Source organism: Canis lupus, chromosome 27 (assembly GCF_048164855.1).
Source record: "Canis lupus baileyi chromosome 27, mCanLup2.hap1, whole genome shotgun sequence".
In the NCBI taxonomy this organism is placed as follows: domain Eukaryota; kingdom Metazoa; phylum Chordata; class Mammalia; order Carnivora; family Canidae; genus Canis; species Canis lupus.
The window spans coordinates 6,551,651-6,578,462 of record NC_132864.1 but is presented as its reverse complement, the minus strand read 5'-3'; the positions used below and the strand labels follow the sequence as shown (position 1 = coordinate 6,578,462).

Below are 26,812 nucleotides of genomic sequence, written 5' to 3'. Positions count from 1 at the left end.
GGGTTGTGAGGTCAAGCCCCATGTTGGGTGTGGAGACTACTTAAAAATAAAATTGTAAAAAGAGAAAAAAGAAAGAAAACTGCGCCTCCTGTGGGCAGAGCACCCGACCCGGTTTGGGGCATCCAGGCCCATCTTGCAGGCCTGGGTGGTCTGCAAGAAGACACTGTCCATGTGTGCAAGGGGGGTCCGAGTGGGTGACACCCGACACAGAAGGTCAAGGTGCATGCGGCCCACCTCTGTTTTTCTTAGAAGCTGCTCTCTCGGTATAGCTAAACTGTAAGTACCATACTCTTTGAAGCTCAGAGGACTAGGGGAGTCTCCAGGTTGGTTTGTGAGCAGCAGGTTTTACTTCAGCACGAACCCCAGGCCCCAGCTAGTGAACCAAGGGCCACCGCCAACAATTGAGTGGAGAGGTACTTTCCTCAGTTTCAGGTGTGTGTGGATGATAAACCTGGACGCTGACTGAGAACTCAGATTTGGTTTGCGATGCTTAGCTGAATGGAGGCTAGAGTTCCCTGTTACCAAGAACCACACACACGCATACTCAATCATTGAACAGTTTACTGAGTAAACATATAGGTACAAAGAATTTGTTTTCCAATACAGCAAAGAGCAGTGTGGCAATAGGTCTGAGCTAGCACAGTTTGTGCTCTCGGTGTACCAGGCAGTGAAGACAGTTCACAGACTGCTCCTCACAAAATGACAGAGGCCCAACCTTTCCCCTTACTGGTCTGACCTAACCTTGTATGTGAAACATAGCTGGCCAGGAGCTCAGGTGTCCTCACCTGACACACCCTGCTCTGTACAAACATGTGATAGAGTAAGTATACATTAACTTGCTCATTCACTGATAGCTGCCCTGTGATCATCACAGTTTGGAGATAAACCCACAAGCCACTTTGCTGGCTACAGCGGTAGCAAGTCCGTGGTTTAAATGCTCCCTTAACATGACCACTCTAACAAACACCAGAAGTTAATCTGCTTCCCCATCTTCTTGTGAATCTGAGCTTAATGTGGCTTTTCTATAAATTTTAATGACAGGAATGATAGCAGTGCTTTAAATGAGAACTTCAAATGACAAATGTCATTTCATTTGTATTCTTTTCATCTTACCAATGACTGCTTCTAAAGCAATACATTCTGTGTTGGGCACTTGTAATGATGTAGGTGTTGTAAAATACCTAAGTATAATGATTTAGGTATTAACATTGGTGTTCCTGGCTTATTTAATCCTAGCATTCTGGAAGTAACAGTCACAATGACATGAAGTCAAGACTACCCAGATACAATGAGTAATGACTGTGCTCTAAATTGCAAAGACACCACAACGGAAATAAACAATGATCAGATAGCATCACTAAATCCACAGATGGGGCATGCAATGCTGGAACTTATTACTTGTCATGCTTGTGAGCTGGTAATGAGATGTTACACTGCCTGCTTCTAAGCTGCAGACATCATGAGAGAAAGTTTTCTCTTCTCCTTTTTTTTTAAGATTTTATTTATTCATGAGAGTCACAGAAAGGAGGCAGAGAGACAGGGAGAGGAAGAAGCAGGCTCCTTGCAGGGAGCGCGACATGGGACTTGATCCCCAGACCCCAGCATCACGCCCTGAGCTGAACACAGATGCTTAACCACTGAGCAACCCAGGCGTCCCAAGTTTTCTAAGAGGAGAGTGAGCATGTCCTTGCCTTCACTATGTGACAAATACATGGGGCCCGAGGAGAGCTGTATTGGTAGAAACCATTTTGCTACCAGATATAGAGCACACAGTCCTATTACAGAGAAACTGTTAAAGGTAACTGTCACAGCACTATATTCCAACTACCAAGCCTCGAGACATTGATTTCATTTGCAAGCTAATTCCTTAAAGACAGGACCAGTGTAATACACAAGTTTATAGGCACAGACTGCATTGTGAATGGTGTGTTTCAGGGTTATACAAAATGGAAGACCCGCATGAAAAGCTTCCTCAAAATGCGTATTGAAATGGAAAAGCACCTGGAGAGAAAATGCAGCTGGGTAGCCTGATGGCAATTATTTCCCTTCAAAAGTGCTCTGGGTACCAAGGGAAAAGGACTGGGTGAGAGATAATAAAGAAAGGTGAAATTCTTAAGAGGTGTTTGACAAATGACCACGTATGGGGCTGCTGTGTTGGGGATCATTGGTAGTCTACTTGACTAGACTATGGTGTTGGTGATGGGCAATGGTGTGGAGCTTTAGAGACTCTGGCAATTCTGACTACTGACATGAGAATCTTGTCCATGGACTACAGATTATATAGAATAAAAAGCAGCACAATACGGAATGACGGTATGCACAGCACAATCATTCCTTTCTACCTCATGCAGTAACTGATTATCTTTTTCTTGTTCATACATATTGAACATAATGCCAGTGTGTTTTGTAAATTGCTTGGCTAATCCAGAGATAGCATGAGACTTCATAAATGTTTTAGTTTCTCTTATTGAAGAAGGGTTGGTAATAACTGCAAGACCATTAGATATGTAGCAGATGATAATCTGTGGAGCCATTCACATTTGCAGAACAAAACAAAAAAACACAAAGAACTTTGTAATCTAATTTCTATTGAATTGTTTAAAAACGAAGAGAAAACATTGACACTCAGTATGGGAAATCTTGATAGATATCAGTCTATGCCCTATGAGGCACATGTACCAATAGTTGACACTCAAAATTTTGTTAAATGCTCATCATTTAACATGGCACAGAAAACAAATGGTACACTCAGAATATTAACTCAAGAACATTTAATAGAGGGACTATTTACATATGTGTTCAGAATTAAGGACACCAACCAGAGATGGTAAAGTATCTGAAGAGCAAGGAGAGGGAGGTGTTAACTGAGAAGTCTACAGCCCCAGAGGAGCGCTGCCCAGCAGGAGCTGCAGCCATACAGGCATACACTCACCCAAAACCAAGGTCCAGTAAGGGGAGCTGGGAGGAATACATGTTCCAGCCTTTCCTCTCCCGCCGGCTGATCTAGCCCCTCCCATGGTTGAGCCTAAGCAGAAAAACTAGTGGGGCAGCCCCTGAGAGTGCAGGGCAGGGAGAAGTAGGTCACAACCAGGACCTATCCAGGTCCAGCCTATGTGCAGTGTAGCTGCTAGAGAGTCACTCTGAGCCTGAGAAACAGGTTTCTAACTCACATCATGCAATCTATTTAACTGTGTTTGAAAATTCATACCTAAGTGTTGTTGTTGTTGTACACTTTACTCCCACAATACATTGTTACTACTTTGGCCTTAAGCAATCAATTACCTTTTTCAAAGATTTAAAAAAAAATCTTTGAATTTGAATAAAAAATCATTTATTGTTTATCCACATATTCATCTTTTCCAGAACTCTTCATTTTGTCCTGTAGACCCACATTTCTATTGAAGATGATTTTCCTGCTGTGCTGAAACTTACTTTAAGGTTTCCTGAAGGAAGGCCTACAGCTAATAAATTCTCTTTGACTTTTTCTGAAAAAGTCTTCTTTTGCTTTCATTTTTGAAAGATGGGTAACAGACAAATGCCAGGTTGCAGGGGTCACTCTGTCTTCTTGCTCAAGTACTTTCTGGGCAGGAGTGTGCTGTCGTTCTCTGCTCTGTGACCATATCCTATCTTTCTCTAGGTGTCTTATAATAGTTCTTCATCAATTTGACTATGATGTCCATTAGCAGGATTTTCTTTACACATCTTGTTTGGGGTTCTTTGAACATCTGAAATATGTGGTGTCACACTTTTCATCCTATGTGTAAACATTTCAGCCATTATTTACTCAAATACTTTCTCATGCCTCTTCCCCATCCTCTCCTACGACTCCACTTCGGATGTATGTTGGTTGTCCCACTGCAACTGACTCCCTCCTCTCTTTTCTTCCAGTCTTTTTTTTCTCTGTGTACAGCAGTTGGACAGTTTTTGTTCGTACTTAAGTTCATCAACGTTTCTTCTTCTTTGTCTGATCTGTTCTTAATTCCATCCAAAGTTGGCTTTTTTTTGGTCATTTTTTTAATCCTCAGATACTACTGTTTTCATCTTGAGAAGTTGCACTTGGGCTTTTTTAAAAAAAGATTTCATTTATTTATTCATGAGAGACAGAGAGAGAGAGAGAGAGAGAGGCAGAGACACAGGCAGAGAGAGAAGCAGGCTCCATGCAGGGAGCCTGATGTGGGACTTGATCCCGGGACTCCAGGATCATGCCCTGGGCCAAAGGCAGGTGCTAAACTGCTGAGCCACCCAGGGATCCCCACACTTGGGCTTTTTAAAATACATCTTCCACTTCAGGTTTTATCACATTCACATTTTCCTGTGTATTTATAAAAGCTACTTGAACATCCTTATCTAATGCCAACTGTCTTGGTCTCTTTTATGTCTCTTCCTACTGAATCATTTTTTGTCCTGGTTACAAGTTGTATTCATGTAGCTTCTTCGCATGCCAGCTAAGTTTTTGGATGCCACACACTGTGGGTCCCGAGTGGATTTTAATCTAGGGTTAATTACTTCACAAGGTCTACTCTGCTGAGAACCCTACCTGATGCCCCATGTGTTCAAAGCTGGTGGGAACTTTACTCGCAGCCCTGCTTTGATTTCTAGGAACTGTTCAGCCTACTGCTTTCCAGAACTACTTTTTCCTTTCACACATATGCAGATCAGCACTAAACCAAGAGACTCAAGAGGACTCCTTGGATTTCTGCAGCCCTCTTTCTGGAAAGCTCCCTCCTCCCCAGTACCTTTCCCTGCAAATTCTAGCTACCATGGCCTCCCCAAATGCCAAGTCAGTAGTTCTCTTCAACAATACTGCAGCCTGGGAACTGCCACCAGGCACTAGGCTGGGCTGTCATGGGGCTCACCTCACTCTGTCTACCTTCTGCCAGGAATCACAAACTTCTGCCTGCCATAGATTTCAAAACTATCATTTCATTTATGTTTTACAGGTTCTAGCTGTTCAAGGCAGGGGAATTAATCTGTTCCTTGCCATACCACCGTAGCAGAAAGCAGAAGTCTTCATACTTTAAACACATCTACCACTTAAAAAATAACTATTTTAATAAAAACTTAGATACAACAAACACAACGTTAAAGAACTCTTTCAATAGGATCATGCTTATCCAAATTCTTCAAACTAGGACTGCTCTTCTATATTAAAATCTCTAATTCATACTATTCAGTATTTCCTTTGTGTATGCATTCTCTAGTGTACTGTGAGTTATCTTTTCTTCATGAACCCTTTCACTTGCTTTTTACAACGGCCCAGTTTCTCCTTGAGTGTAGTTCCTCTAACAATGAGCTGTCACTTCTGACTACAAGATTCTGTACCACAATATTGATAAGAATTCCATGTTAAGTCAGTAATGTGTAACCAGTTGTGTTTTCTAGGAGAAGGCTCTCTTACACTGTCTACTTCAAAAGATTCCCTCTTTTATCAAGTGTTGGGTGAGACTTGCCTTCCCAGGGCACTGACAGGGTTCCTCCCGTGTATGTGTGTCCTCTGACATGTCAGAAGGCATGATGTCTGATAGGAGATTTTTCACATTCCAGCACTCACATGGTTCCTAGAGTATGTGAGTCCTCTGATGAATCACGAGTTGGGACTTCCTGCTGAAGGCTTTCCCACACTCACTGCACACATAGTATTTATCTCCTGTATGGATTCTCTGATGTCTCATAAGGTGTGACTTTCTGGTAAAAGACTTCCCACATTCACCACATTTATAGGGTCTCTCTCCTGTGTGAATTCTCTGATGTATAACAAGCTGTGCCTTCTCAAAGAAGGCTTTTGCACAATCACTACATCCATAGGTTTTCTCTCCTGTATGATTTCTCTGATGCTTAATGAGCTGCACTTTCTGAACAAAAGCTTTCCCACACTCACTGCATTTATAGGGTTTCTCCCCTGTATGAATTCTCTGATGCCTAAGAAGCTGTGGCTTCCAGGCAAATGCTTTCCTACATTCACCACATTCAAAGGGTTTCTCTCCGGTATGGGTTCTCTGGTGATGAATAAGGCTTGACTTCTCACTGAAGGTTTTCCCACATTCAGTGCACTCATAGGGTTTCTCCCCTGTGTGTGTCCTCTGGTGTGATATCAGGCTGGACTTCTGGGTGAAGGCTTTCCCACACTCACTGCAATCATATGGTTTCTCTCCAGTGTGAGTTCTCTGATGTGTTAGCAGCTGTGACTTCCCAAAGAAGGTTTTTCCGCATTCAACACACCCATAGGGTTTCTCCCCTAAGTGAGTTTTTTGATGTCTGATCAGCTCTGACTTCTTAAAGAATGCTTCCTCACAATCATTGCACTGATAGTTCTTCTCTCCTGTGTGAGTAATTTGATGCTTGAGAAGTTGTGGTTTCCTGATGAAGGCTTCCCCACACTCACTGCACTCATAGGGCTTCTCTCCTGTGTGGATCCTCTGATGCCTGATAAGCAGTGAGTTCCTGCTGAACGCTTTTGTACACTCATTACATGCATATGGTTTCTTCCCTGTGTGAGTCCTCTGATGAGTAATCAGCTGTGACTTCCAGAAGAAGGCTTTCCCACAGTCACTACATTGATAGGGCTTCTCTCCTGTGTGTGTTCTCTGATGTGTAATGAGCTTTAATTTCTGGGAGAAGGCTTTCCCGCAGTCACTGCAGCCATAGGGCTTCTCTACTGTGTGAGTCCTCTGATGTCTTTTAAGTTGTGACTTCCTGCTGAAGGCTTTCCCACATTCACTGCATCCATATGGCTTCTCTCCTGTGTGAGTCCTCTGGTGTAAAATAAGCAGTGACTTCCTACTGAAAGCTTTTTGACATTCACCACACCCATATGGTTTTTCTCCTGAATGAGTCCTTTGATGAATAGTGAGCAATGACTTCTGTGAGAAGGCTTTCCCACATTCACTGCATCCATAGGGCTTCTCTCCTGTGTGAGTTCGCTGATGTATAATGAGCTGTGACTTCTTATTAAAAACGTTGCCACATTCCATGCATAAATGGACTCCTGTATGTGTTATATGGTTTGCATTGGGCCACGACCCTGTACTGCTAGCTTTTCTACATTTACTGCAACCACAGTATGCCATTCCACCATGGGTTCTATCAGCTTTGATATAGAATAAATATTTCTTATTGAGCTCATCAAGCTTTTTTCTTCCATGGTTATTTTTTGGAATAAGAAACTCAAAAGGATGTTTCAAACTTTTTTCACCTGTGCCACATTTATGGGGTCTCATTCCTAAATGAACAAAGTTAATGCTTGAATGAAATATTTTCCTAAAAACATCATATTCATGGCCTCTCTCCATACTTCTAAGCTTGTCTTGATTATCCTGGTGCCACATTTTGAGACTGTTATCTAGCCAGACTTCTTCTAAAAAGGAAAAAAATGAATCATACTGTATAAATCCCCCAACAATTATGCTCATTGAATAAAACTGACATAGAGCCTAGGATCCCAGTTTTAAAAACAAAACTAAACAAAACAAAACAAAATCCTCCAAAATATAATATCTACTTATTGGACATTAAAAATTTTGACATACACTGTATGTTAACTAATTGGAATTTATATAAAAGCTTTAAAACCTTTCTAACAGAAATGAAAACATTTAAAAGTTACAAATGTTTATAAACATAAACTTTAAATGAGAAAAGATGAAATATGCTCAAGAAGCAGTGATCATGAGCGTTTACGCTCAAATACTAGTGATTGATTTACTTACTCGACAACAATCTGATTATCTGCTGTATATACAGAGGGAAGATGAGGGAAGAAAACAGGTAAGCACTCTCTGCGTCAAGAGTCCTCACAATACAGTGAATGCTAAGAGTAACAAGCACACAGAAGAGCAAGACTGGTGTATGCTGTGCTATTAAAGGAGGATCACTGAGTGCAGTGCATAGTAAATACAGGATATCAAGTTTTTATCCAAAAGTCAAGAAACATTAGGTTCCTGAACGATCATTACATTTAAAGAACATTCTCATTTACAATTGTCACCTGAATAACTGACATCACTGACTTCTATTTCTTGGGGTTATCCAAGAGTTCTCCAGAGCTCAGCATCTACACTTTTATTTAGGTTTTTTGACACTTTAACTGAATCTATCATTTATATAATGAACCTACATGTAATCCTGTCAATGAAAATCATTCCAAACCACAAGAACTCTTTAGATAACATTAGGATAGACTTTCTGTTACCTGGTAAGTACAATTTGTGATTTCCACAACATGACCATTTATTAGATATTTTAAAGTGAAGGTTTGTTTATTTTATGATATTCTTTACTAGCTATTGTTAGGTAACATTCCCAGGAGGTACACTGCAAGACAAAAGATTTTGAGAGACTTCAAATAGAAGTCAACTTCTTCTCTGCAGGATTGTGTGTGTGTGTGTGTGTGTGTGTGTGTAGGGGGCTGTAGGCAGAGACTTATCTAATTCTTGGACATATCAGAATTTCAAAAAAAAGGTCCAATTAGAGCTGCTGATTTAGAAAATAAAAGGACTTCATGTTTCCAGCGTGAGTGGAGGTACTAAAACTATTGAGATGGAAATGACTGAGAAAAAGTTTGGAGATTAATAGCAAGTGTCATACGTAGACATGTAAGTGTGAAATCCACCTAAAGCGTTTATAAAAAATGGTTTCATGAAAGCTGAGTAAAGAAATAAAAACCTTAAATTAGAATCAAAACAATAAATAAAATTAACATATATACAAGTCAATAAATAATATAAAATAATATTCAAGTAGTTCAACTGCATCAAAATATTTAAGAAATAGGGACACCTGGGTGGCTCAGCGGTTGAGTGTCTGTCTTTGGCTCACGGTGTTATCCCAGAGTCCTTGGATTGAGTCCCACATCAGACTTTCTGCATGGAGCCTGCTTCTCCCTCTGTCTATGTCTCTGCCTCTCTGTGTCTCTCATGAATAATTAAATAAAATCTTTAAAAAATATATTTAAGAAATAAAAAACTTTGGGGTGCCTGGGTAGCTCAGTTGGTTGAGCGTCCAACTCTTGATTTCAGCTCAGGTCATTGTCTCAGGGTCCTGGGATTGAGCCTTGTGTCAGGTTCTGTGCTCAGCAGGGAGTCTGCTTGAGATTCTGCTTCTCTCTCTCTCTTTCCCTGTACACCCCGTGCCCTCTCTCTCAAAGAAGAAAAGAAGAAGAAGGGGGAGGGGGAGGGGGGAAGGGGAGGAGGAGGGGGAGGAGGAGGAGAGGGAGGGGGAGGAAGAGAAAGAAGAAATCTTGTCATTTTGGAAAAGAAGTATGTTGTTTCTTACTGGTATTATTCAGGGCCAGGCACAGGTGAACCCACTTGTCTCTGTCATACTCTGGTCCACACTGCCTGCTTTCACTGTAGTTTTCAAACTGATATTCCTACTCCCACTCTTGCTCCCTCCCAGTTCTAGTCTCCAGAGAGCCAGTGAGCTTTAGAAAATGTGATCAGGCTTTTTACTCCCTTGCTGAAAAAAAAAAAAAAAAGAAAAGAAAAATGCATGCTTTTGTCATGGCTTGTATGTTCTGGCATGCCCTAATCTTTTCCAATCTCTCTGACTTCCTCTCACACTTTTGCTCACTGCTGCTAGCCATACTGAATTCCTTCCCATCCCTTTGAGCCCAGAGGCCTTTCCTGCCTCAGGACCTTTGCAATGGCTGTTCCTTTTATTTGGCATGCTCTTCCTAGTTTTCGGCATGGCTCATTCAAGTGTAAAAATCATTTCGAGGGCATCCTAACAATATACTGTTTATTTCCTTTATAGTACTTATCAAAGAGGTAATCATCTTATTTCTGTGTCCCCCACAAGAGTGTAAACCCTGAGGGCAAGGAATAAGTTTGTACTTGTCACTGATGTACATCTATACATAGCACAGAGCAAGCCCTCAATACATGTAGGATAAACACTGTTCATTCACAACTGGACTTCTAAAGCAGTTCCCCTCTGTATCATTAATCTTGATAAATAACTTTGCATTTTAATATAAATACTTTTTGCTCAAATACTGAATTATTGAATAAATATAGTTCTGCATTTTATTCTATGTTAAACTTCTCTGTTCCTATTTCATGACTCTTTCTCTATGCCACATAATACTGGTTGTTCTACATTAATGAGTGAATACAAAACCTATCTGCACAGTTAGTATTTTCTAAGCTACACATACCCGGACCTAATCATCCATGGGAATGGAACCTGGACATCTATAATTTGAAGTATTTCCTAAGGTAAGCTGAGACACTTGCTTAGATAAAAACCTTTGCCTTAAAGTAATACTTGATAAGAAAGGTCCTGCCTTACCTGGCCCCACAACACTCACTTAATGAAACATTTAATAATTATACCCTATAAATTCTACAGGGGAGAGAGAATATGTTCCTTGCAGTCTTTCTATGTGTGTGTGTGGGGGAATCATTAAGACCTACTTGGTTAAAAATTGGTGAAAAGTCCCAGATAATGTCTGACTAGGGCCAAAGTTCCCATAATGCAATCCTAAGTGGGCAGAGATCACACACTGGGAATCAACACTCCTTGGGTATGAGAAATGGCTCAAACTGAAGAGACACATAGTGTCCACGTGGGGAAAGGATCTGAGGATCAAAGGCTCAAGTGCAGAGAAAAATGTATGAAAGGCTTGGAGGAAGAAACTAGTTTGAATGGAGTTAGCCCTGACTTCTGGCAACAGAAATTAAAAACAAAAAACAAATGGATAAGATGTTGCCATACCATGAGGTCCTCCAACATAAATGTAGTTAAAATATCACACAGCACTTGGGGATTTGAAAATTAGTAGTCTCTTTGAAGGGTTAGTGAGAAGCCTCGAGAAGGTGGACATCAATGCAGTGAAAAGCACCCAGGGAGCTGCCTGCAAAGGGCTTAGTCTACACAGAAGATGGGCGAGGCAAAGTGTCCTCACCAGGCTTACGTTATTTGGTTTTTATTCTACCTGCATGGGTTCATCTTCTACTCTCTATGGGTTTAAATCAGAAATCTGGCAAATTAGAGAAAAGAAAAAAAGAAGGACTCAGTCGGCGTCCCTGTAACAGGAGAAAGTTATGAATTCTTCAGGAGGAAGAAGGAAGCCCACCCCTGCTGGGTGGAAGTGCAGGAGAGGCGGAGGGAGCTGAGGCGGGCTGGGAGGAGGATCCTTGTCCTAAATGCTGGCCACCAGCTCGTGCCGCTGTCTAGGGAAGGGGGAACGTGCCATCACCAGCTCCGCACAAAGAGGACACATCCTGATGTGGAGACCAGGACAGAGCACATTAGAAACCAGGAGAACTCAGGTCACTAGCCCTGAGCCAACTCTAAAGACTTAGGAACTTCCAGCAGTTTTATGAATAACTTTTCAAAACATTATAAGCAACCTATCATCAAAAACCCGAGATTCAATTTGCACTGTACACATACACCTGATTCCCTCTCACCTGCAAAGCTCTGACTTAGAACTTCTTTCTGCACCATCCACGGCTCTTCTTGCTCCCGCTTGAAAATTGCATCAGGTCTGATAATGTGATAACCTGTTCAGTGGAAACACAGACAACTTGGACCCAATTCCTTGCAATGATGGACTCTTAAATATGAAGAATATTCACTGCAAAGGTTGTAAAACAAAGCAAGTGAACCAAAAATCTTTCAATTGGGTATAGAAATTAAAGAATCTTTGACATCTGAAACTTAGGTCCAAAATTAGTAAACATTTTAGAGGCCCCAGTTATTGGATACACACTATTTATATAAGAATATTCTTACCCAAGAAAACTAGATTGCTATAGTTCTCCAACATCACATCTCTGTACAAGTTCTTCTGAGTAGGATTAAGTAGCTGCCACTCCTCCAAAGTGAAGTCCACAGCCACATCCTCAAAGGAGATCTAGAAAAGCATAATCATTGTTATACCTGAGGTAGTCCTCATGGCAGGATATGGGCTTTCTCCTCCAGGGTGGGAGGCAGCCTCGCCCATCTCTGACTCCTGGTGTCTGTGTTTGTGTCATACTCCCCTCCAGAATGTGTGCTGGACTTACTGACTCACTGACGCTGAAGACAACTGCAATAGGATGGCATGTCTGAGATTACTCCCCCATCTTGGGAAGCCTGTCTTGCTCTCTCGGGGGAATTCAGCTGCCACGCAGTGAAGCAGTCCTGTGGCAAGGAACTGAGGTGCACAACTCCCACATGACCAAGCCTGGAGGAGGACCATCTCCCTACTGCACCCTGAATGCCCCACAGCCTGGCCCACCATCCTTGTCACAGGGCCATGTGAAATCCTGAACAGGAACCAGATGTAGGTGCAGCTGGCAAACTTCAACCCAGAGAAACTGTGGGGTAAATGTTTGTGTTTTTAGCCACTGAGGTTAGCGTAATTTGTTACACAGCAATTGATATTTAATATAACATCCTAATCTTACATTATACCTCAAGAGAAACAAATATGTTAAGATATTTATCATTTTGAATTCACTCATCTATCCATCTACCTATCCATTAAGAAATTAGACTACAGGGGATCCCTGGGTGGCGCAGCGGTTTGGCGCCTGCCTTTGGCCCAGGGTGCGATCCTGGAGACCCGGGATCGAATCCCACTCGGGCTCCCAGTGCATGGAGCCTGCTTCTCCCTCTGTCTGTGTCTCTGCCTCTCTCTCTCTCTCTGTGACTATCAGAAAGAAAGAAAGAAAGAAAGAAAGAAAGAAAGAAAGAAAGAAAGAAAGAAAGAAAGAAAGAAAGAAAGAAATTAGACTACATTGTGTTTAAGCACAGTGCTTCTCTCTCTCTCTCTTTTTTTAAAGATTTTATTTATTCATGAGACACACAGAGGGCGGGGGGGAGGGGCGCGGAGCAGAGGCACAAGGAGGGAGAAGCAGGCTTCATGCAGGAAGCACAATGTAGGACTTGATCCTGGGACTCCAGGATCATGCCATGAGCCAAAGGTAGATGCCCAACTGCTAAGCCACCCAGGCATCCCAAGCACAGTGCTTCTCAAGGACAGTGCCACTGGTATTTGGGAAGAATTCTTTTCTTTTTTTTTTTTTTTTTAAAGATTTATTCATTTATTTATGATAGACATAGAGAGAGAGAGGTAGAGACACAGGCAGAGGGAGAAGCAGGCTCCATGCTGGGAGCCCGACGCGGGACTCCAGGATCGTGCCCTGGGCCGAAGGCAGGCGCTAAACCGCTGAGCCACCCAGGGATACCCTTTGGGAAGAATTCTTATCCGAGTCCCACCTACTGTCAGATATTCCACATGCCTGGCACCCATCTGCCAAACAACAGTCATATTTTTTGGTTTCTGTCTACATCCCTACAACACCCCTCCGTCTGGCTCTGCACCAGACATTATGAGGACTAGCTAGCCCCTTCTGGATCTTCTGGAATACACGTATTGTGCAACTAAGGCTCCCCAAACTATAAGAGGTGCTAGAAATATGAATAGAATAAAAATCATGTTCTTAAAATGTTTCAGTCTTTTCAAGAAAAAAATAAAGTGTCACAGAGGCCATGACACAAGGATATAGAAGGCTTGGGACAAAAGGCAAACGAACAAGTGGGAAAAGAACAATGTTGCAGGATTCACATGACCGGGTTTTGAGACTTCCTATGAAGCCACAGGTACTAAGACAAGGTGGTGTTAGTCAAAGGATAGATACTAGATGAATGCAACAGAAGAGGCAACTTAAAACTAGACCCCCATATGCTCAATTGATTTTTGACAAAAGGCAAAAGCAATTCCATGAAGAAAGGAGTTTTTGCAACAAATGGTGCTAGAACAACTGCATATCCACAAGCAAAAGAATAAACCTCAACACATTCCTCATACTTTATATAAAAATTAATTCAAAATGGATCATAGACCTAAATGGAAAACATAAAACTATAAAGCTCTGGGGAAAAAGAACCTGCATGATCCTGGGTTTGGCAGTGAGTTTTTATTTTTTAAAAGATCTTATTATTTCTTAGAGAGAATGTGCACACTCATGCATAAGCAGGAGGGAGCAAGCAGAGGGAGAAGGAGAAACAGATTCCCCATAGAGCAAGGAGCTTGATGCAGGGCTTGATGCCAGACCCTGTGATTGTCACCTGAGCTGAAGGCAGACACTTAACCAACTGAGCCACCCAGGTGTGCCAGCAGTTTTTTTTTTTTAAGTTTGTTTGTTTGTTTGTTTGTTTATTTATTTATTCATTCATTCATGAGAGACACACAGAGAGAGAGGCAGAGACACAGGCAGAGGGAGAAGCAGGCCCCATGCAGGGAGCCCGAGTTGGGACTAGATCCCAGGTCTTCAGGATCAGGCCCTGGGCTGAAGGCAGCACTAAACTGCTGAGCCACCCCGGCTGCCCAGCAGTGAGTTTTTAGATACAACACTAAACATGGGGTCAACTTAAGAAAAAAAAATCAATGAAACAGACATTTACAAAGTTATTTTTTTTTCTATGTGAAAGACACTGTTAAGAGAGAGAATATAGACAAGGCACAGACTATGAGAAAATATTTGAAAAGCACCCATCTGGGGCACCTGGTTGGTTCAGTTGTTGAGTGTCTGCCATCAGCTCAGGGCATGATCCCGGGTCCTGGGATCAAGTTCTGCATTGGGCTCCCCGGGGGAGCCTGCTTCTTCCTCTGCCTATGTCTCTGCCTCTCGAATGAATGAATGAATGAATGAATAAATAAATAGGGATCCCTGGGTGGCGCAGCGGTTTGGCGCCTGCCTTTGGCCCAGGGCGTGATCCTGGAGACCCGGGATCGAATCCCACGTCGGGCTCCCGGTGCATGGAGCCTGCTTCTCCCTCTGCCTGTGTCTCTGCCTCTCTCTCTCTCTGTGTGACTGTCATAAATAAATAAAAATTAAAAAAAAAAAAAGGGCATCTCTTGAAGAAAGGGAAATACATCAAAAATAAACTACTGGGACTTCATCAAATAAAAACCTTCTGCACAGTGAAGGAAACAATCACCAAAACTACAAGAAAACCTACAGAATGGGAGAAGACATTTGTAAATGAAACATCTGATAAAGGGTTAGTATTCAGAGTATATAGAACTCAATACCAGAACTGATATAACTCAATACCCCAAAAAGCAAATAATCTAATTCAAAAATGGGCAGAAGACATAGACATGCCTCCAAAGACAACATCCAGATTGCCAACAGACACATGAAAAGATGCTCAATATTTCATCTCAGGGAGGTGAAAATCAAAACTACAATGAGATTATCACCTCACACCTGTCAGGATGGCTAAAATCAACACAGGAAACAACAGGTGTTGGAGAGGATGCAGAGAAAGGGGAGCCCTCGTGCACTGCTAGTGGGAATGCAAGCTGGTGCAGCCACTCTGGAAAACAGTATGGAGGTTCCTCAGAAAGTTAAAAATAGAGCTACCCTAGAATCCATTAATCACATTACTGGGTATTTACTCAACGAATACAAAATCAGTAATTGAAAGTAATACATGCACCCCAATGTTTTTGCAGCATTATCTACAATAGCCAACATGTGGAAAAGCAGTGTCTATGGACGGACGAATGGATAAAGAAGAGGTGGTGTGTACACACACTGGAACATTACTCAGCCATCAGAAAGAGTGAGATCTTACCATTTGCAACAACATGGATGGAACTAGAGGGTATTGTGCTAAGTGAAATAAGTCAGTCGGAGAAAGATAATACCATCTGATTTCACTCATATGTGGAATTGTAGAAACAAAACAAGCAAAGGAAAAAAGAGAAACAATCCAGGAAACAGACCCTTCACTGTAGAGAACTGTGGTCAGCAAGGGGGAGGAGGACTGCACTAGGTCCAGGGGATGAAGCGCACACAGACCATGGGGAGCACAGAGGGATGTGTGGAAGTGCTGAGTCACTACACTGTGCGCCCCAAACATAACACTGCATGTTAGCTACACTGGAATTAAAAATAAAAACTTAATGGGAAAAAAAAAAAAAAGTCCTCATGTGCTCTCTTCTGCATCACATATACTAAAAAAAAAAAAAAAAAAAAAAAAAAAAGCCCTCTTATTTAAATACAATGAACAAAAAAGATGAGCAGAAGATCTGAACACAGGGGTGTGTGGGTGGCTCAGTGGTTGGGTGTCTGCTCAGGGTGGTTCTGAGATTGAGTCCCACATCAGGCTCCCTGCATGGAGCCTTCTCCCTCTGCCTCTGCCTCTGTCTCTCTCTGTCTCTCATGAAGAAATAAATAAAATCTTAAAAAAAAAGATCTTAACACACATTTCACCAAAAGATATATAGATAAAAAATAAACATGAAAAGATGTTTAGCATTATTTATCAATAGGGAAATATGAATTAAAAGTATAATGAGATGTTACCACATACCTATTAGAATTGCTAACATTAATTTTAAAAACCCACACAGTGACAAATGCCAGTGAGGATGCGCAGCAGCAGCAGCAGTAGCACTCATGCACTGAAGGTGGGAACGCAGAAATGGCGCAGTGACCTTGGAAGATGTTATGGAAGCTCCCCAGAAAGCTGAGCACTGATGACCGCACAGCCCAACAATTCTAATTCCAGGTGCCTGCCCAAGTACACTGAAAACTTCTGCTCATCTCAAGATTTCTGTTCAAACTATATGCAGGTGAACATGACAGTTACAAAGTAGAAGCAAGTAAGGTGTCCTTCAAAAGTGGAAGGCTAAGCAAAATGGTGTGTTCATGTAATGGGATACTATTTGGAGACACTGCTCAGTGATAGTAAAGACTGTTTCAGACATGGACGATCTCAACGATAGGAGAGAAAAGTGCCAGAATCAGAAGGTTACATGCTCTAACATTCCGGGAAAGGCTGAAGTCTGTCACTTCCCATTGACCAAGGACACGTCAGTTGGGGTCACGCGTTGGAGATGCAGGAGGACCAGACTCAGGGAATGTCTCTGGAGAACTGGAATTGTTCCAAGTCCTGACTGTGATGTTGATAACGTAAATTTACACACACCCTAAAACTCAGGAGGAGTCAGGTTCCTGGTTAAAAACTAGGATTTTGGGGGACCCTTGAGTGGCTCAGTTGTTGATTGTCTGCCTTCGGCTCAGGGCATGATCCCAGGTCTGGGGATCAAGTCCTGCATCGGGCTCCCTGTGAGGAACCTGCTTCTCCCTCTGCCTCTGTCTCTGCCTCTCTCTGTGTGTCTCTCTCATCAATCAATAAATAAAATCTTAAAAACACAAAAAAACAAAAACAAAACAAACCAAAAAAAACCCTAGGATTTTTCAGTCCCAACCTCAGGCAAACCAAAGCCTTTACCTGATGGGCTGCCCAGGGGAAGCTGCCCTCCCCACACCAGACGTGGCACCACAGGCTCCAAAGCACTATTATTCTGGTCCTCCTCACTGAATGTGTTACTGGTACTGACTTCATGCCTGTGTAGACTCTTGCCAGCCTTTGGCCCCAGGCCCAGATGGCAGCAGCCACAGCTAGGGCCATGAGAGTGGGTATGTGGAAGAATGACCTGCCTTCCTTGTGGGCCCTAGCTCAGACCCCAGGTGAGCTTCAGAGTGGCATATAAAACAAGCCCTCCTACAGGAATGACCCTTTTGGATAGAAGTAAGTTCTGCTCTTCATAAGCTTGTGGCTACCCATGTCGATGCTCACCAAAAAGGCCCCTATACTGGCCAACAACCTTGCTCCAATCAACTAAACGTGGAGACTGAAACTGATCCCACCACACAGCACACGAGGCTAGCCTGTGGCACAGACTCAGATGCCAGCTGGGCATGTGTGCACATGCTGCCCGTGCCATCAGGAGATGCTGAAACAGCACAAAACACACATGTAGGCTTCCACACGCTGCTCAAGCTAGCAACACTGCCCAGAGACAAGTTCTCGGGCCAATGGGTCAGGATGTTCTGGACAGGTAGATCTCATTGGGCCTTCTGTCCCTTATATGCCTTTTTTACTAGATGTGACTGCAGTGGACACTCTCTTGAAGTCTGGTCAACCATCCCCATGGGTTCTGCTGACTTGGGCCACACTATACAGGCCTTCCATAACCACATTTGTTCCTTTCTGGGGGTCTCCTCAATTCATTGCATCTGAGAATAGCCCAAGATTAGCCATGAGGCTGTTTTAGTGGACAGTTAAAGACAAGATTTATGTGGCTGACTAAAGGGGTCAACATAATCCCAGCCCCAATTACACAGCTCAAGAGAACAACCTGGGACCCCCATGCAGCATTTCCCCAAAAGGATGCTTGTCTTTGCTGCCTTCACATACACACCCATCTTTTCCAGTTGCTGATGGCTCAGGCTCCATGGCAGGCACTGCACAAGGCTTCCATCCCCTATCACCTCTTCCTGAAGGTTTAATGAACATGAGACTATGCAAAGTCATTTAAAATCATTTGAGAATTCTGGACATGGAGGTACCTGTATTTAGTTAGCCAATCCCCCCCCCCCCTTTTTTTAAAAGATTTTATTTATTTTAATTGGGAGAGAGAGAGAGCAAGATAGAGAGCACAAGCAGGGGCAGCAGCAGAAGGAGGGGAGAAGCAGACTCCTCACTGAGTAGGAAGCCCAATGTGGGGCTTGATCCCAGGACTCCGAGATCATGGCCTTCACCAATGGAGCCACCCAGGTGCCCTGCTAGCCAATTCTTAAACATGATGCATCTTTCTGGTTAAGTTACATAATATTTGCCCTTCATGCATACAATCAATCTTTCCAGACAATGGGTGTGGATGAAAACAGGAGATGAACTTTTAAAAAGTTTTGATTACTAAATGGGACACACTGATACTAGCAACAGAAGAATAAAACCAGAATAACCCTAGCACCCGGGGAAGTGTGGCATTGAATGATATGAATGATCTTTGTTTTTTGGACCTGCTCCTGAAAGCTTTCCCATCCTACTGGAAAAAAAAAAAAAGAAACAACTTCCACCCTGGAGGCTATGTTAACCCTGTGGGGGCACCCTCTGTAAGCTCTTTGTTGCCAGGAGACCCACCTGTGTCCTCTAGGACTGCACTGCTGACTTGTACCCCAGCCATCGGGACACTCTCCATTTCTCGAGTCAAAAAAGCAGAAAGAGGGGCACCTGGGTGGCTCAGTGGTTGAGCGTCTGCCTTCGGCTCAGGTCATGATCCCAGGGTCCTGAGATCGAGTCCCACATCGGGCTCCCTGCATGAAGCCTGCTTCTCCCTCTGCCTGTGTCTCTGCCTCTGTCTCTCTCATGAATAAACAAAAAATTTAAAAAAAAAAACAAAAACAAAAGAAACAAACAAAAAGCAGAAAGGGCTAAAGGTCTAGAATACCACCATGCCCAGCTTTTGCCAATAGAAGCAGAAACATTTCTTCCTAAAATGTACCAAAATTCCAACTGACAGAATATTTATGGGGCCATTTGAAGGTTTTGTAATGATCAGTTCTGCCAGATGACTTTGGTTTGTTTCCTACAGCTAGAATATAAGTAAGATAGGTGGTCCAGGCCCACAGGTTTGGTCCTGTAACAACTGTGTTCTGAGTTTTACTTTAGATTCACATTGAGGAACACTGTTAAACAGCACTGGGAAATAAGTTTATTTATTACAGGGTTTACTTAGGACTTTGTCCACTCTATCACCCACATAAACAGTTATCAAAGTACCGTCTGTGTAAGTAACCATTAGGAAGGGGTTGCTTGCACTGAGTAGCTAGTCTGCTTTTGTCAGAGGAAACAAGCACTCCACTGCTTCCCTTCCTGTCTCCACTGTGGGAATATTTGAGGACGGCCTGCAGCTCACCTCTAGCAATGAAGTACCTTGTCTCCTAAGTATCCATGCTTTGACTTTAAGATTTCTGTATGATTCCATAATCCACTTTGCTCTCTGACACCTTCTTTCCAAGTTGATATTTTCTGATTACGATTTAAATGTATTTAGTACTTTCCCATGAGCTTTGTCACATCTATGGGAAAAAAACTATTGGAGAACAAATAACTCACCTGTGACTTGATCATTTTCTGCTGCTTGGAAAATCTGCTCGTTCTGTGACTTCTCTCCGTCCTGACGCTCTGCAGAGGCCTCTGGTCAAATGTCTGTAAACTGACAAGGCACCCCTAGTCCTGAGGCCTCTTCTTCCTTTTCACACATGAGTTATCATGTCCCTCAATCACGGCCTGGAGATGCAGTGGGAATTTTCTTTTAGATGACGTAATTACTGTGGGAATCTAATCTTGGTTCTCTCTCACTGGGAAATCAAACAACTTGAACCAGGCTAGGGGTAAGCAGCAGGATGCAAGATGAGTTACCGGCCAAGTCTGCCTCTGGCCATGTCTGCACCACACACTGCAGCCCTGGCTCCCAACATAAATGCCATATTCAGGCCACTTGCTTTAGGGCTTCAGCCAAACACCCTCAGAGGAGTATCATCAAACCAAGATGCACTGCAGACATCAACAAAATCCAGAAATAGCACCCTGGCTCACTCATTCTGCAGCCGTATTTCTGGGGGGCAATTACATGAAATTCTTGGGGCAGGTGCTATAGAGTAAAATGCAACTCATTTCTAGGCAGGATGGTAAACAGAAGACGCCTTTTAGATCAAGATGATGAAGTCGCCTGGGGTGCTAGCTCCCTACTCCGAAATTAGCCCAGGAACAAAAGGAAAGCCTTGACCAGAGGAGCCAACAGAAATAGTAAAAAGAAGAGAGGCCGCGGAGGAGACTGAGGCTTGTGTGTGGGTACGTGTCCTTCCCCTGAGAAACCAGCAGGAACCGCCAGGCCACATTTCCAAGGCATAATGGAGGCAGATCAAAATCCCCGAAGAGCTGCCCTTCCTCATCTCCCACACTCCTCTGTGCCCCAAGGACAATGCTCCAAAATCTGCTTCTTTGTGAGGGTCTACGTCACTGACTAGAGATGCCTGATGGGGCGGTGGGACACAGGGCTGTCTGCGGTGCTGGCGCCGGTGCTCTTCCCAGCCCTTCCCGAGCGCAGGTCACCAGAGCTCGTGGGACAGCAGCTAACACCTCTGGGGGAATATGAGCTCAGAGGCCAGTAAGGGTGAACATAACATAAAAACTAGATAACAAATGAGTTCTCCCTCATGCAGAAAAGGGAAAGAGAGTCCCTTCCGAGTCCTACTCAAAGAGCACTTTAGGAAACCCGTAATTGGGATCCCTGGATGGCGCAGCGGTTTAGCGCCTGCCTTTGGCCCAGGGCGCGATCCTGGAGACCCGGGATCGAATCCCACGTCGGGCTCCCGGTGCATGGAGCCTGCTTCTCCCTCTGCCTGTGTCTCTGCCTCTCTCTCACTGTGTGCCTATCATAAATTAAAAAAAAAAAGAAAGAAAGAAAGAAAGAAAACCCGTAATTGTATATTCTTTCTCTGCCCCTTTGAATGTGTGTAAATCCTTCCTAAAGCTAAATAAGCCTGGTCCAGTTCCAGTTCCAAATTGTCCTTCCCCAGGACCTGGGAGCTCTCTCTTTGAAGTTGTCCAGGAAGACAGGCTCCCATTTCCCATGTCAGGAAGTCAGAACCCTCACCGAGTATGGACTGGCACCTGGCTTCCAGGTGTAAAACTACTTTAAAACTGGGATCCCTGGGTGGCGCATAGGTTTAGCGCCTGCCTTCGGCCGGGGGCGCGATCCTGGAGACCCGGGATCGAATCCCACGTCGGGCTCCCGGTGCATGGAGCCTGCTTCTGTCTCTGCCTCTCTCTCTCTCTCTCTCTCTCTCTCTCTCTGTGTGACTATTATAAATAAATAAAAATTAAAAAAAAAAAACTACTTTAAAACTACTTCCTATCACAAAGACACAAGGAGTCTACTTTTCCTCTTGACAAAGGCCTCCCTAAGTACCGGGAACATGCAGTGTGCACTATGTGTGACAACCTATCATTTATCCTGAGAATATGTGTGTAATGGGTTACACCTGCCTAGCTATACAGAGAAGACTGAGCTTTCTTTCCGTCTCTGTAATCTCCTCAGCAGGTTGCCTGCAAAGCTCACTGTATTCTCATTTAAAGTTTAATTTTTATTCAACAATAAAACTTTTTCTTTTTCTTCTGCTTTTGTTAAAGAGATTTTTGGGTTGGTGGGTTTGGATTTTAATTATTTCCTCAACAGGCCAAATAACCGCATAACTGAGTAAAACTGCTATTTTAAAAAGGTTTTAAGAGGGATGCCTGGGTGGCTCAGTGGTTGAGCATCTGCCTTCGGCTCAGAGCGTGATCCTGGAGTTCCAGGATCGAGTCCCGCATCAGTTTCCCCTCCAGGAGCCTGCTTCTCCCTCTATGTCTCTGCCTCTCTCTGTGTCTCTCATGAATACATAAGTAAAATCTTTAAAAAAATAAAAAGTTTTTACGAAATTGCAAACTACGTAACAGGTATGTTGGGCAGAGTTATTGGAAAAAACAAAAGCAAGATTTCAGGTAAGTATAATAAACAAAAAATACTCCATCTTGATGTGTACACACACTTACACTTTGAATTCCTTCCTTCATGTACCAAGTCATGAACCAGTTATGAGATGAAAGCCAAGGACTTGACAGGCGTGAAATTGCAGAGATGTTATTTCCCTCCTGAGAACATACCTGAAAGGAAATGTCCAAAAATCACCATCCCCAGTATACCACAGGACGAGAGGGACAAACTCCAGCTTTTGTAGCATCCCTGCCAGGGGAGACTTGTCGGCGCTGGCAGGGGGCCCCTGTAGGCCAGGAGCGGCAGCTGAGCCCAGCGGTGCGCCCCGCTGGTCTCCGCAGGCTGATGGGCTGCTCAGGAAGGCCAAACCTGGTGAACAGGTCTGTGGGTTCCTTTCCAGAAAATAAACTGAACAAAGGGAGGATAGAGTTCCTGCAGAAGCTGCAGAGCAAGAGCTCTTTGTCTCACTGAAGCATAGGGAGGCTGTCCCCAATGTCCCAGTGGACAGAGAAGTCAGCCTGGATATTAGCCCACTGCCGGCTTGACCCCAGGGCAGCTAACCAGAGCAGAGCCACGGCGCCAGCCCCTCCCAGGCATTTACTACCTACTCCAGCTTGGCCAAGGGCTGTGCTCAGCACCACATGCTCCAGGGCCCCCCCACAGCTCAGGCAGCGGAGCTGGGCCCTGTGCACACAGAGCAGAGTCAGAAGAGAAACACTGAGCACCACTTGGCTCTAACTGACCCTGTGGGTCAACTTGTGGCGGCATCACCTGACAGCCTTAAATGTCTCCTTCTCTGTCACTGAGAGGACGGAGGTCCCCATGTTAACATTGGGGGCTCTTGTGGAGCAGTCAGGAACCACGGTCTAGACAGACAGGATGGATTGTGAATTTTGACCCAAGCAGTGGGAGGAGCAGAGCAAGGGCATCTAGACCAGGAGGAATGGCTGGCAGCACAAAAAGAGAAGGATAACACAAGTCTCGCCCACTTGTAGGGTGTTGACACAAAGTCAGACCCCCAGAATGAAACTGAACTCCATTTAAGTCCAGTGTGAAAGAGTGTATATGGCTCCAGGGCAAATCTCAGGAAAAAACGTTCTGGAAGAGCAGAGCATCTCCACAGGTAGATGCCCAGGGTGCTCCTCCAGGCTCCTGGACACTGGTAGGGGGTCTCAGGAAGCCCTGAGAAAATGAGTGTGAGAAGTTATTGCTACCCAAACCTGGGCTTCCTGGGATCAAGACCCTCCTGCCCTGGAAGCTATTTAGTTCGGATCCCTTTTGGGTTGATGCACAGATCTTCTCTGTCACCTCTGGAAAAGGGAATGTGCCAACTATACTAATATCCAAAACTGTCACTCTGGCTTCCTCCTCCAGGATCCTGACATTCTCCTGCACTCTGCTCTCAGTCACATCAAATCTCTCTCATACTGTGAGGACACACACACCCTTACAAATACACATGTTCGGGAACCCTGGGTGGCGCAGCGGCTTAGCGCCTGCCTTTGACCCAGGGCGCGATCCTGGAGACCCGGGATCAAATCCCACGTCGGGCTCCCGGTGCATGGAGCCTGCTTCTCCCTCTGCCTATGTCTCTGCCTCTCTCTCTCTCTCTGTGTGACTATCATAAATAAATAAAAAAATTTAAAAAATACACATGTTCACACATGTTCATTCATTCACATGTACATATATGCACTCACACACTCAGATGCACACATACTCATGCTCACACACACATGTACTCAAGTTCTCACATTCAAAATATACACAGGCTCACAAATACACACATGGTCACACACATATACATACACATACATTCACATGTATTCATGCACTCGCATTCACATATACACATGCTCACACGTACACACATAGTCACACACACATAAACGTTCACACACTCCCATGTACACATTCATGCATTCCCATGTACACATGCTCACACTCATATGTTCAACATTCCCATGTGCACACGTTCACATGCACATATATGTTCACACCTACACACTTAAATGTAGAGCTCATACTCACATGTGCTCTCTCATATATACACATGCTCACATATGCTCACTCACATGTACACACCTTCACACACGTGCTTACACTCACATGTACACAGATGCTCACAGTCTCATCTACTGACCAGGAAAGCATCAATTTGCTGAACACCTCTTACTAGCAGGCTGTTCTGAACACATGGGAGAGACCACTGAACAAGACAGACAGGGTCCCTGCTCTCTAAGAAAGACATTCTAAGATAGGAAACAAGCAAATAAAAGAATTTCAGACTGTGAGAGTGCTTGGAAAAAAATTTTAAATACGACAGTGGGATGGATGGATAGAGGATACTCTCTCACACAGTTGGAAAAGGCCTCCTGGAAATCAAGGACTTTTAGCTGAGCCCAGAAGAGAGGTAGGAACCCACTGGGGAAGGCTGTGGGAGGATCAAGCCCACAAAGGAGCACCACACTCAGAGGGCTGGAGCTAGACAGGGATGGAGAAGGGCAAGGAGGCTGAGCCAGCATGGGGTAGGACCTACAGCCACCAGGGTCACAGAGAACACTGAAATAAGGAGCTGTCACAGACCAACAATGTAATGTGCTAAGTGAGAAGGACCAAGAACAAAAAAGAATACAGTCATTCAACAGAAGTCACTACATCAGAGTCTTGCCTGAGTCAATGCATGACCACCCAAACCCACAAACACAATTCATGTCCTATCACCAAAGATGGTCTCAGTCCCACACAGCCCCTCCACCAGATCTGGAATAGACTGAAACCCCCTGCCACCTCAGCCATGGACGGAACTTCAGCTCTCAGAGGCTCCCGTGTACCCACACTGACTGCCTGAGACTTCTCCAGGCCCTTGCTCACTGAACACAACAGAGCCGTCATGAGTCTCCAATCTACACAGCCACTGAGCATCACAAGCCCCACTATCACTTCCCCCACTTGCCCATCATCCCACCAGGACCCCAGCTTCCGGTTTTACAGGCTGTGCCTCCAGGACCTCTTACACATACATATCCCCAGTGACTCTTTCAGCAAAGCCCCCTATCAACCCGAGTGACAAAACCAACACACAGGAGTATACAAGTCAGGAAAATCCAAGTCTCTCCACAGCCCTGCCCCCAATCAGATATCCACAGGACTCTTTACTCCTGATCATTCCAGTCTCTTCCTTGCTCAGCCCCATGCACCAACCCTAACCCTAACCCTAGAGGCCCCCTGACTGCTTATGACAGCACAGTCCCTCATCACAGGCTTCTCACCACTGAGGCCAAAAAACCCATTACTGGTTCCCTCACACTCCCACCCAATAATCTCGACAGAGTCTGTTCTATTCGTTGACCAGTAGTGGAGTCAGTGAGATCCTCAACACTGAGTCCCCATGAACCACCCCAGGACTCCAGTCCTTCCTCCTCCAGTTATCCATCCACTCAACAGTGCCCCAGTCACTGTTCCCACAGAGCCCCCTCAGGCTTGCTAGCCCCCATCACTATACCTAAGGCACACCCAATCCCTCATTATCCAGAAGCCCCAACCATTCACCTCCCATGATACCTCACTTTCTAGTATAGCCCATGCTTACCCACCATCGACTAACACCCCTGCAGGTGCTCCTAATCATTACCTGAAAGGGCCACCAACTCTGCATAAACCCACATACCCTGGTACCTCCAACTAATACTCCCACCGTCTGCTGCTTCACAGCCCCTAGTGGGCCACCCATCCACTTGCATCCAGATGCCTTGTGAACGCCACACATTTTGTCCTGATTGATCAGCGGGAACTTCGGTCCAGCGCTTCCAGTCAATAAAGTCCTCGGCCCATCGATTCCGAGCCCTCGGAACGCCCCCAAACGGATTCCCACAACAGCACCCCAAGGCACACTCGGCCCATCCCACAGCCCAGAGGACTGCGTCCAGGGGATCCTGCACCCCCGATCCCTTCCCCTCCCCTCTTAACACGATTACCCCAGAGACCGCCAGTACCCACTTAACTCCCTCGGTCGGCTTCACCAACACTGGTCCCGTCCAAGCCCCAGGTCCCTGATTTATCAGACACGCCAGCATCTTGGCCCTCCGGTGGCCCTAGCGACACGACCCCCCCCCCCAGCGGCCTCATCACGGCCACAGCAGGCGGCCCCCACCGCCGCCCCCTTCCTTCGCGCCCCCAGTCGCTCCCACGCCCGATCCTTCACTCCGGATCATCCTCGCACCGGGCTCCGGAGCCAGTTCGCTCGTGCGCCGAGGTCACCGCGGGGCCCGCACCGACACCTAGGCCGCCCCGGCCGCCCCGGCCCCGCAGCCTCGCCGCCCCGCCCCCCGCCGCACACACCCTCCAGCTCAGGCCCACCGCGCCGGGGCTCACGCGGCCGACCGCGGAAGTGCGCGTGCAGAACTACATCCCCCAGAGTGCCGCTCGCCCCGGAACTACATCTCCCAGAGGGCTCTGCGGCGCGCCTTTTCCGATTGG

General features: G+C 44.8%; 1 protein-coding gene across 8 annotated transcripts; it reads right to left on the bottom strand.

Moving 5' to 3' along the window:
- Positions 1–544: 544 nt before the first annotated feature.
- ZNF605 (zinc finger protein 605) lies at positions 545–26,759 on the bottom strand. Of its 8 annotated transcripts, XM_072801983.1 has the most exons (7): positions 26,675–26,759; positions 22,393–22,503; positions 19,912–20,085; positions 18,937–19,154; positions 11,737–11,857; positions 11,412–11,504; positions 545–7,354 (listed from the first exon to the last, which is right to left on the bottom strand). In XM_072801983.1, exons 5-7 carry the CDS (start codon positions 11,768–11,770, stop codon positions 5,559–5,561), a joined length of 1,923 nt encoding a protein of 640 aa, XP_072658084.1. In that variant the 5' UTR covers positions 11,771–11,857; positions 18,937–19,154; positions 19,912–20,085; positions 22,393–22,503; positions 26,675–26,759; the 3' UTR covers positions 545–5,558. The 8 variants fall into 8 exon arrangements, with proteins under 8 accessions (XP_072658084.1, XP_072658081.1, XP_072658082.1 ...); XM_072801980.1 differs by lacking the exon at positions 18,937–19,154; XM_072801981.1 differs by lacking the exons at positions 18,937–19,154; positions 26,675–26,759 and adding an exon at positions 26,556–26,598.
- Between the last annotated feature and the right edge of the window lie 53 nt (positions 26,760–26,812).